Source organism: Fukomys damarensis, unplaced genomic scaffold, assembly GCF_012274545.1.
Source record: "Fukomys damarensis isolate Sample0158 unplaced genomic scaffold, DMR_v1.0_HiC HiC_scaffold_30, whole genome shotgun sequence".
Taxonomy (NCBI): domain Eukaryota; kingdom Metazoa; phylum Chordata; class Mammalia; order Rodentia; family Bathyergidae; genus Fukomys; species Fukomys damarensis.
In genome coordinates this window covers 59788647-59801203 of record NW_022900942.1, presented here as the reverse complement: position 1 = coordinate 59801203, position 12557 = coordinate 59788647, and the positions used below count along the sequence as shown (strand labels likewise).

Genomic DNA, 12557 nt, shown 5'->3' with positions numbered 1-12557 from the left:
TGGCTTTTAAAAAAACAGAACAAACATTACGGTGCCTATGAAGTCACACAGTTTTCATTGGCAGTAATGCATTTTGACCTCGCTGATCATATGGGGTGAGCTTGGGTTTGGATGTAGGTAACAAGGCTCATGACTCAGGAAAGATGTCTGTATGTGCAGTGGGTGGGGAATATGTGAGTTTGGAAATCTAGGCCCTGCACTTTTAATTACTCTTTTGTGTGAAGACATTCTTTAACAGTAAGAGAGGTAAGATAAACATTTTTGTTCCAAAATCTAAAACGGTCCTTTTCTCTCAAGTTGGCATAAAAATAAAATAAAAATATTTTTAGAAAACATAAATTAACATTATTTTAGTGCAAAAAATTCACATTGAAATTACTACTTTTTACAAACACCCTCTTTTGTTTTGTTTTTTAGACACAGTTACAAAAAACTAGAGCTAAATTATATATAAAAATCAATGACAGGGCCAGGGATTTAGCTCAATGGTTCTGCCACCTGCCTCACAAACACAAGTTTCCGAGTTCAATCCCCAGTACAAAATAAACAAACAAACAATGACAAATAGGTTTTATTTCACTTTATTATTTATATTTGATTTTTTCCCCATGAAATGGTCTATATTGATCATAATCTACTTAAGTGGAGAAAATCATAGGCACACTGTAATTTTCAACCAACTACATATAATTAATTCACTATGTTCTAGGAATATGCTCTTCAAGGGATAGGAAGCAGTAGCTCCTTTTCTTACTGAAGGCTTTTTCTTGGAAATAAAGCATTAATTTCAAAAAGCATAAAAATAATTTCTATCAGTCTTAGCTATGTGGCAGATTTTTGGTGGTTCTTTGAGTAGATTAAATATTGTCAGATATCAGGGATTATAAACCTCTCAATGTCTGTAGAATAAGAAAATTACCTCAACACTAATTTCATTACTAAAAACAAAAGTATTCTGTGGGCTGTTACCAGTATGGTAACACCTGCCAAAAAATATAGACTAGACATACTAATTCAACAAATGCGTTCCCTGACCATAAATTTAGTGAGAGAAACCTTGAGAACAACAAATTATTTTTCCGTGTGTATAACTAGTGATTATTTGGGGAATATTTAGGAAGGAAGAATATTTGTGCATTTCCCAGTTATGATGTGTGAGGAGTTGTATAAAGCTTTGATCGGTAATTTCTAATTCTGATTTTTTGTAGAACTTTGGATGTTTATTATATTGTAGCATATAATGCATTTGGAAATTAACTCATGTTTTTATGTATGTATTTTTATTTCTTATGTTTTTACAGGTGCAAAAAAGCCTTAACCAAGTTATAATCTAGGCAGCAGGCTCCCTGAAGTGTTGACTGCCCAATTTAATCATGAACATGATTCAAAAATGTTAATAAATAAACCAAGGTATTGTATAATTATGTGTGCCCCCCCCATTTTTTCTTCTAGATCAAATTTGTTTTGGGAAGTTATTTTTAAAATCTGAATAAAGCTACTACATTTGGTCCTTAAATTGATTCTATGAACTCTTCTCCCTTCTTGCCTGTCCTCTCCCCATCTTCCCTACCTCCCAACAAAATTTTCACGGCAGTAGTTTTTTTCCCCCTCACAGCAAACTGTATTTCCTATATACCTAAATAAAGGAAATAAGAAGGCAGCACTTTCTTAATTCCCCTTTGTTGGTTGTGATTTTATCTTTCAAAAGGTCTAAGAGAGACTTCTAGATTATTGGCTTCTGCAAAAAATCCACATATCTATATTTAAAATGGGTCTCAGCACTGTCCTGCAATGTATGTTATAATGAATTTATAAGAGTTTTTTCTACTATTTTAGAAGTCTTTTAATTTAAAAATTGAAAAAATTATACTGCTTTTTCTCCTTCTGTGTCAAAGAAAAACAAAAGCTTCCTTGGAATTGAGAGTTTAGGGCTAGTGTTTTAGATAACCTTTGTCTATCAGAAGGGACATAACCCATGACTGTTGCTTTCCTTTTGGAAGTTACAATGTGCTTAAATAGCCTGGCTTTTCCAAGGGAGGCCAAAGATCTTTTCCTTTTTTATGACCTGTTGTATCCTTTTGAGGCCAAAAAGAACAAGAGGGTCATTGCCACTTCAGTTTGGTCCCTGTTTGTTCCTTCATGGTGACTACGCAGATACTGAATCCCAGTATTGGCTTAGCATTTGGGCCTGGAACATCTGGAAAATAGTCAGAGAGGGAGAGGAGGAGGCAGAAGAAAGAGAACTGTTGCATTTTGTTTCACCAGGTGCTAGGAGGAAGCAACATTAGCCTTTTTGATATGGGAGGCAAATTCTGTGGGCCCTGGAGTTAGGTTCCAACAATTGAAGAGGTCAAAGGACAGCTGAGTGAGGTCAGTGAGACACCATGGGGTGTATTTTGTTACTCAGTAAAAGGAGCAGCATCCTAAAACCTTAAAGGATTCTCTTGAAAATCTGTGTTGTGAAAAGGTTTTATGAGTCTCATGGCCAAAACTCCTGATTTACCTAAGGAATGCTGCCTTTTGTCTAATGGAAGGATAATCCTTACCAAATGTTGGCAAGGACTCGAAGAGTCAATATGGTACTGAAAGAACATTTAGGGTTTGAAGTGTACTTTGCTTTCCAAAATGTTTATCATTTTAATGTTTCTGTCATGGGGAAGAATTTTGCACTGTTGGAAGATCTCGTTTTCTTTCCTTGGAGCAGAGTGTGAGATGGGGTGGGGAAAGACGGGGAAGGAGTGAGCCTATATTAGTGTAAAACTTACTCCACATGTGCCTGACCTTACACACAGGAGATTGTTATTAAACCTTGTTAACTCTAAAAAGCTGTTTTGAATTTATTTTAACTCAGGCAATAAATGGTCTATGAAATGTAAGTTTTCTGTGTGTGTGTGTGTGTGTGTGTGTGTGTGTGTGGACTGGACACAGAGCCACACGCATGCTAGGTAAAAGCTCTGTCTACACCCCAGTCCTGGCTTCCAGATCTTTAAATTTAGTTGTTAATAGTTAATAGAAGGTGGTATTAATTGATGACTGGTCTCAAGTCTTGTGAATCCCCTGAACGTGTTCCTCATACGTTGTGTAGCAGTAAAGAGAAAATCAATGTCAGAATCAAGATTAGAGAATAAGAAAAGCAATATAGGGCTAAGGGGGAGTTAGCTCGGTAGAAGAGTACTTGCCTAGCGCAGAGATGAGGTGGGGTGCAATGTAATAGGGACTTTTCTCTTTGAAAAGAGATGGAGAAAGGAAAAATATCTGCATGTCATGAAAGCTCTGCTTGCGACAGCCCACGACCTTAACAGACTACTTGTATGATTGTAGATACTTTTGAAAGGTGTTAGCCACCTGAGAGTGCAAAGGGTCTGTTAAAGGGATTTAGTGGTATTTCAGTATTCTAATTTATACATTGTATACATGTGCATATTATATAGAAAGTATATATGACAATATGTATAGTAAAAAAAGTAAATGGTGAGAGATATATAATAGGCTCTTAAACATTTTCATACCAATTTATAAATTAATATTAGTTACAAATTTATTCATTTGTCTGTGACTTTTTTCAATCTTTTAAAAATGATTACTCCTAGGGCCGGGGATTTAGCTCAGCGGTTCGGTGGCCTGCCTTGCAAACGCAAGGACCCGAGTTCAATCCCCGTACCCCCCCAAAAAAAATTACTCCTGTTAGAAGAATATATACATAAATGAGAGGCTTAACAGTGCTATTTTCTAAAGGTTAAAACCCCTTTCAACAACTAATTTAGAAACCAAGTGTGGTGACTGATAATTGCCAATAGAAAGCCCACAGCTGTTGAAGTACCATTGAAATTGCGGCAGAACTGACACATACGATTAGCAATGTTAATAAGATAAGGACAGGACACACAGATGACAGGAAAGATGAAGGGGCCAGAGCAAGAAGTCCGTGTTAGCAGAATGCACACTGTTGCTTCCACTTTCCAGCACTTTTCCTTTCCAGCTGCATCTCCCTCTTTTGTGCTCTCTGAATTACATTGGAATATTTTTCACAGGTTAAGAAATTCAGACATATTTGTAAATCACCAAACTCACATCTGATTTGAAAGAAGACGGTCGTTTGGCGAAAATATTTAAGAAAAGTGATCGAACTCTACTGACTGTAAAGCACAAGCTAATTTTCATTGCTTTTATAAAGTCAGTTTTAGATGTGCTTCTGTGTTATTGCTGTTATTGCTGTGGGTGCAAATTTCTTTATTCCTCTTTGCATCCTTATAATTAATTCTTAGTCACCAAGTGCATTACAAAGGGGACCTTGTTTCTAGATTTGGTGGCCCACCATTACCAAGAACAAAAGAAAATTGTAAATGTCTTTAATGTGTTTATTTGGTTAATATTTTCCCAACAATTTTAGGAAAGTTAAACAGGTAGGCTTTTAAATAGTGAAATTAGGTGAGTGTCATGTGCAAAATAAAATATCCAGTTATCTATGCCTTTCCCATCCTACAGCTTAAGGTATCCATGGAAATTGAAAACAGAGTGGTATCTTTTGAAGTTCTGCTCTGCATTTGTGGAATTAGTTTTTGCCTCTGGTGTTTTATGCAAATTTTAATGATTATTGTGATAAATCTCCAGAAGTTTGTTTTCTAAAACCATAGAGACTGAAATCTCTGTGGCAGTCTTGATGGATGTGGTAAACCACACTTGGGAAGCATTTCTCCTTATTTAATGTTTTCTGTTCTGGATTATTGACTCTTCTCCTGTTGAAAAATTGGTCTCTCGTGACACAGTCGAGGTCACACATTGCCTATTATTGTTTTGCTTCTTTGATCTTACACAGGGATTGCCTCTGGTAATTATACCAGTTCCAGAGAACCTTGATGAGATGTGTTTATTTTACAGAAGAATTTCTGGCATTTCAGGAAAGAAAGTAAAGCTTTCTAGTAGTAACAAGTAATTTTTTTAAACAAAGGAAAAATAGCATAGTACTTCATCTTATAATTATGTTTTAATAATTATCATAAAATTAGCTGGCACCTTACAGCAATTATTTCTATGATCGCTTAGGACTTATTTCTTACCTGTATGTTGCTAAAATGGTAAATTTTAGAATTAAGTTACTAGGGTTGTGTTTTTATTTGCGTATCTTAAGTGCTTTCAGTTTTAGAAGTTGTCAAAATAGATTTATCTCAATTTAAATGTATAGAACTACTAAAAGATGTTGAAATTGTCTTTTAATGTTTGCATTTTCTAAAGATTTTCAGCAAGGAAGATGAATAATTCTTTGTTTTGAGTGCGTGGTTAGATTTATTCCTTTTTGGAAAGGAGATAACATCTCTTCAGACCTGTTTGATGTAATTAAAATATTTCCCCCCCAAAACTCACATTATAATGAGGGAGTTAGGCAAACATTAGGCTCAATTAATATAAATAAGAATGAGCAGATATCAATTTGAAAGAATGAGTGGGCTGGGGAGGGAGGGTTTAGCTCAGGGTTAGAGCTTCTGAGAGGCTCTGGATTCAATTGCCGCACCAAAAAATTAATAAATAATAAGTAAATGAAATACTAAAAAAGAAAGCTGTGATTATGTGCTTGCTGTTAATTTTAGATTATAAATGAGAATTGGCAAGAACTATGTTCGATTTGTGTAAGAGTTACACATGATCACTCTCATCAGTAGTTGTCTGGGGGAAGGTGTATAGGATTGAACCCTGGAAACCCATTATGTAGCTCTCAGGCTGGCTTCGAACTCGCAGCAATCCTCCTGCCTCTGCCTCTCTGAGCGCTGGGATTACAGGCATGAGCCTCCATGCCCAGCGTCAGTGAATATTTTTAATGAAGAAAGAGTATGTAATCAGTGTGCAATAGCAAGGAATTTCCTTACACAAAGAATTTTATTGCTATAAACAATAGTAAGAATCTAGTCTATCAGTTTATCTCTCAGATGAAGAAACTGATCATGAGAGAAGTGGCCAGAAGTTCAAGGTCATATCATGAAGGACACATCCAGACCTCTTCAGAATTTAAGAAACAGCCTATCTGCTGATCACTGTACATACTGTAGAGTTGCACTGTGCAGTGCAATACCTACCTGCCACAGGTAGCTATTTAAATGAATTAGAATTAAATTGAAGATTTAGTCTGTAGTCACAGTAACCACATTTTAAGTACTCAGCAGCCCATGTAGCTAGTGCCTACCACACCCTGGACAGTGCAGACACAGAACATTTCCAGCATCTCAAAAAATCCTACTGGAAACCATTGCTCTTGGTGACACAAGTCATCCTATGATTTGTGTGTATGATTGTAAAATTTCTTAATAAACAAATCGCATATATTGCCAAACAGCAGCTTTGGAACTTTTACATTAATGGTCATTTTTTGCCAGAAAAATGTCCCTAAATCTGCTGTCATGCCAAATATGTTTAAAGGCAAGGTGTATCAATGTTGCACAATGTTAAAACATGAAAACCAAAACCAACTACTATTACTACAAGCATTTTCTATATACTTATTCTGTGTTAGACGCTGTTCTAAAAATTGTAAAGATACAGTCTCATATTCTCACAAAAACCTTTGAGATTGGTAGTCTTGTCATCCTTTTACTAATGATAGATTAAGTAACTTGCCCAATACCATTCAGGGACTAGGGGACAGGATTTGAATTAATCGAAGGTCACTCACTAGGATCTCTATAAATGTTGACTGTCTGCATGAATGTTTGTGTGGGAAATGAGCCTCAACATCTGCAAAGACAAAAGTAACAAAACTAGGAAATTGTATCAAGTTGTCTTTTTTTGTATTATTCCCAGCACAGTCAATAAATTGTGCCTTAAACTATATTAATCGCAAAACATAAGTAACTACAAGAATGTACCACCTTTACTCACTTTTTCCCCCTACAGTTTAGCAGGAAAAACACATTTTTTGGAGTCTAAATTTAAACCTTTGTCTCGCCCTTGAGGAACTTAATGACCATGGCTTGTTGGAGAAACCAGATCAGTTGCCTTGTAGGTCTGTTCCTTATTCTGAAGCTGCTTGTTTCCCTGTGGTTTCATTTAATTTCTTCCTTAATCCTATAACTGGAGCTTGTCCTAGAGGCTTCGCTGGACCTTGGACCTTTTGGCAGGAATATATACTAGCTGTGTGTGTGCTTCATACTATCTGGAGAGACAGACCAGTGTCTGGCATCCTCACTTGTAGTGGCACTAAACTTGATCAGTGGGTTCAAGAGCTGACGGTCTGATCTTTCCATTATTAAGTTCCCCATCAAGCGTTTATCTAATAATTTCACTTATTGCTTGCATGCATTTTCCATTAGAGTTCATTTTATACTTCTGTTATTCTTTGCACATTTTTTAGTTGGAATGCTTCATTAAAAAATAATCATTCTTGGGCTGGGGATTTAGCTCAGTGGTTCTGCCGCCTGCCTTGCAACAAGTGCAAGGTCCTGAGTTTGATCCCCAATACCAAAATAAATATATAAATAGATAAAAATCATTCTCTAATAACCAGGACTATTTGGTTATGTTAAAGTACAGGGAAGTGAGGCGTATGCTAGCCTCCTTTCTTTCTTTCTTTCTTTTTTCCAGTAGTGATCTACTAAATAGGTGCCTCATTTTTGTTTTTTTCTGAGAGGAGCTCATTGTTTTCCTCCTTACATTGCAAAAGTAATTCATAAGTTTTTATATTTTAGATATGCTTCAATCAATTGCACGTATCCTCTTTTACTGTGCTCCAGTTCTTGGCCCCTGGGAGCCCTTCCTCTAGACACCCATGTCTTTTGCCGTGATATCTTCGTTCAGTGTTGGCGAACCTTTTAGAGCTTTCAATGATAGCAGCCCTAGCTGAGCCGTGCTGTAGGTTCATAGCTTCTCTGCCACCGCTAGTGCATTCCTTCTGCTTCCCATTTACAAGAGAAAAGGAGTTGCGAGGAGGCCGTGGCAGCCTTCATGGGCGTGTATTTCCCAAGTTAGTCTTTTCTCCACTTTTCCAGTTCCATTCCTACGGCCACTGGAGATCAAAGCTTCCCGTTCAGTCCCATCCCCTTTCTTCAATCTTTCCTCTGGTGGAAAAAAGGAAGAGGCAAGAGCAGAAAGTCCCCCACTACAGTGTCATGGTGGTTTGTGGTGGATCCCGTCTGCATTATGAGTAGTTAAGTAGGGGATCAGAAAGAGCCCATTGTGTTTACCATCCCTTTCACAAACATTTCCTCAGTATCACAAGTGAGTCCTGATATCTCAGGGCTCCCTAGTGCCATAAAACATTCAGTATATTCTTCCCTCTTGTAGTTTTACAATAAATAAAGGAAATATGGAAAACAGTGTAACTCAGTCTGATAAACTTGATGTCAGTCAGATAATATGTCAGTGTATAGTGGAACTCAAATTTGCTCTTTTTATGTTTGATTTAATTACTGATTCTAAAAGGTTTATCTTCTATCTGAACTCATTTATTCATACAGTCAGAATTCATATGATCTTAGGCACTGTGCTTTTTGAGCTTTTTTTTTTTTTGGTACTGGGGATCGAACTCGGGACCTTATACTTGCTAGGAAGGCAGCGGATCCACTGGGCTAAATCCCCAGCCCAAGCACTGGGTCTTTTTTGAGAGTCAAAGAAAGAAAGACTGATAATCTAGATAGCTAATACCAACAGTTTCAGGGACCCTAAATCTAGTGGCATATGATACTTAGAATATATGTATTAAACTAAAAAGCTTTCTTTGAACTCCCTCCTCCTTTGGGCTTTGGACTGTCAAAAACAGAATTCTATGATCAGAACTAAAGAGATTTGGGGTCAGTTCTATAATCTTTTACATTATCAGTTTTTTGTTTGTTTGATTTGGTTTGATACCAGGAATTGAACTCAGGACCTCTCGATTGTTAGTCAGGCACTGCACTGCTGAGCTTTACGTTACCAATTTTTAAATGCCCAGTTACGTTTCATGTGGAATAAAGGTAGCTACTTCCTTTTACTCTACCAGGTCTGAAGAGAGAATGGATACTTCCTTTGTCTCCAACTGGGTATCACCAGTGTACCTGTAGCATTATGCGTATCTTGGATGATTTTTTAATGAAATCTTTTAGGGTTCATTTTTATGTTGATTCAGTGCTTTTATTCAGAGCAATATTAATTTGCCCCGTGCCTGTGTATCAGTCATATCACTCCTACCTGTAAGGATAAGGGATTGAGACTGTGGATTCTTCATGTATAATTGGGCACTTCTTCATTAAACTGAAAAGATCTCTTGGAGAATGCAGGTTTTCAAGTTTTTCAGTGATAAAAGGAAGATACTAACTCTTTAGGCTACAGATAGACTAAGGAGAGGCAGGATTTCCAGGCACACAGTGTTCTGGACAAAGGCTAAAGATCTACCTTTGAAGTTATTCCATTGTTCATAGATAAGAGGCCCATGGTGGGCCTGCTATTAGCTCCTGGCAGTTTTTTCCTCTTAGCAAACAAGAAAGGTGAAATGGTTGTTGGTTTTTTTACTGAGAGCATAAACTAGTAAAACAGTATATTTTTCTTTAAACACCTCCTCTGTTCTGTGTGTGGTGGAGCTGTTGAAAATAAATTGCTTTTGAACTTTAGAAAATTGAAATGTTTATAGTTGGATTAGTAGAAAGTCTCAAGGGCTTAGTCAAAAACTTGGTTTTTCGAGAAATTTTCATTCGATAGACTACAGATTTTCTTCTACTTACAAATTTTAATTAGGTATATATATTTTAATTAGGTACCTATGTCCAAATGTATCCAAAGTCTTCTCAGATATTGTATATTTCAGGTATATACTGTTTATAAGAAAAGAAAGTAGTCTTTTATATCTATAGCATTTAGTGTTTTATTACCTAGTATGAGAAAAGTTGCCATAATAGGATCCTGGCTTTTCCTCCAAACTGTAGAACTCTCACTAAAGTTTTGACAAACCCAGCCTCTTTAAAAGTCACTGTAAACTATTCAGTGCTACCATGAACCTGTAGGAAGCCTTCTTTGCTATCAAAGGGCACCAGAGTGTGTGTGGAGGAGGTGGGAGGCCAAGGGCCGAGTGGATGTACCACGCCCACCCCTCTCTGCTCTGCACCAGCTGATCATGGGCCCCTTTGCAGCTGAGCTCCGAGCCAGGCCCAGGAACCTTCTCAGTGTCCTGGGGGCCCCTCCACGGTGTAGCCACTCTGAGCTGGCTCCAGATGAGATTGAATAGTCACGCCGGTACTTGATGGGAGAAGTGGGGCTCAGATACGCTCAAAATTACTAGTTCTGGAATAAGATCTACCAAGTTGAGCCTACCCAGTGAGAATGCAGGATTTGTCATTTCTTGGAGAGGTATTGAGTTCTTTGTACATTTAAAAATGACTGCAGACCAGCTGGGCATGATGGTGCATACCTGTAATACCAGAACTCTTGGAGGCTGAGGCAGGAGGATCATAAGTTTGACCCCAGCCTGGACAACTTAGCAAGACTCCATTGCAAGAAGAAAACCAAAAAACTCTTAAAACTGTAACTCTGTACACAGGCCCTAGGTTCAGTCATCGAGTGCCATAAAAAATATGTACATATATTTTGAGGACCAAATTCATGAAACTTTAGTTTATGTGTTTTATATATGTTAGAAATTAAATAATTTTTATAAATATTTATTTTAAAAAATAATGATAAACAGCCCATTTAATGTTAACATAAATAGCATATTTTATGAAAAATGACTTTTCCCAAAGAAAAGTTAGTGCTAAGAGGAGGCTCTCTGCTTCTGTGTTCAATCTGTTGCAGTATCACACATCATGCAGATTCTGGAAAATTCCTCCCTATGCATATGAGAGAGGGAAGTAAAAAAGGCAAATAATATCATACTAATGGTTTGAAAGTAGTTTTATTCCATACCCACAGACCATTTGGGAATCACTGGTCTGGCCAGTCATCAATACCCAATACATTATTATAGTTGGTATTGTTTTACATAGAAATCTTTGTAACTAGTGAGTACTACACAAATATTAATGGTGGCATAGGTCATAGCTTCCAACACTTCTTACTGTGAACTTTCCTGAAGGGTCCTAAATAAAAATACACTGCAAATGAGGCAAAACAAACAATACTGCCTCCCAAATAACTAGTAGTAGCCTTACATAAAAGAGTTCTTTGAGTTAAAGGGTTCAAACCTCACTTTCAGGAATCTGTAATGTATTAGTAAATATAGTATCATAAAACTTCCCTTTATTTTTTTCCAGAAGACAGTACCCTCCACAGTAATAGAAAGAGTGGTAATTAGGTATTTACTCTGAAACTGTGGACACGTTGGTGTGGGCTCTGGTGGCCTGTACTGTAAAGAGGAGGCACGGTCCATTATGGGCCAGCTTTGGTTCAGGGCTAACTGGTCAATCTTGATATATCCACCGAAGAGCCTTGTGGTGGTCCAGCCGTCACAGCACGAACATGCCTGAGTTGGGGAGTGAGGATTGAGAAAGGAAAGTATACTCAAGCCTGAGCGGAGACCAAGAGAAGTCTGATCTATTTCACGGAAACAGCTCCTTTTATAGGGTCACATCAACAGGAAGCACCGAGCAACTATTTGTATCTTTTATGCAAAGACTGGATTTTCTGACTCTTTACAAAGAACATCAGATCTGTGGCTGTCTCTTTGAGTTTCTCCCATTGCAGCAACAAGTTTAACAAGCAGAGTCCTAGAATGTTACAGATTGTATCAATGCCTTGAGTGTAGAGGTGAAGAAGTTTCCTTTTAAATGTCAAACTCCTAGAGGGCCATGGCCGGGAGTCCACAGAGCCTTAACCTAGAACATTCGTTACTGTTAAGGTCTTAGATACAAGATCGTGGAAAGGGGTTGTGAAGTGCATTGGGACTGTAAAGACCAAAAGCAATAGCTAACTTGCACTAGTTGTCTTAACAAAAATGTATTTCATATAGTTCACATCTTAGTAAGATAAGGATATACCTTATATTAGGTCTACTTGTACTTTGCAGAAATACAGGCTCTAATTAGATCACTTTTCTTTCTTCTTTTTTCTTTTGGGGTGAGTGGATGTAGACCATGGGGAACTCATACGCTGGGCAGCTGAAATCTGCTCGATTTGAGGAAGCTCTCCACAACTCCATAGAAGCCTCCCTCAGATGCAGTAGTGTGGTACCAAGGCCAATTTTTTCCCAGCTCTACTTGGACCCTGACCAGCATCCTTTTTCATCTGCAGGTAAGTTTCTCATTCACACACACTCTAGACTTTTTTAAAAGAGTGGGTCTAGGAATGGCAGTGCATACCTAGAATCTCAGTTACTTGGGAGGCTGAGGCAGGAGGGCCACAAGTTCAAGATCATCTGGGGCAACTTGGTGAGACAGTGTCTCAAAAAATAAAAAGGGTGAGAGCCAGGGATTTAGCTCAGTGGTTTTGCCGCTTTCCTTGCAAGCACAAGGGCCAGAGTTCGATCCCTGGTACCCAAAAAATAAATAAATAAATACATACATACACACACAGATAGATATATAGACAGATAGATAGATGGATAGATAGATAGATAAGATAGGGTGGGCTGTGGATGTAGAGCAGTGGTACTGCAGCTGCCTGGCAAG

General features: G+C 37.7%; 1 protein-coding gene across 1 annotated transcript in view; it reads left to right on the top strand.

Moving 5' to 3' along the window:
* Window positions 1-1301: 1301 nt before the first annotated feature.
* Greb1l (GREB1 like retinoic acid receptor coactivator) overlaps window positions 1302-12557 on the top strand; it is a 124270-nt gene continuing 113014 nt past the window's right edge. The window contains exons 1-2 of the mRNA XM_033757414.1: window positions 1302-1410; window positions 12021-12180. Coding sequence (XP_033613305.1) covers window positions 12024-12180 — 157 coding nt within the window. The 5' untranslated portion in view covers window positions 1302-1410; window positions 12021-12023. The remainder of the gene's footprint in view (window positions 1411-12020; window positions 12181-12557) is intronic.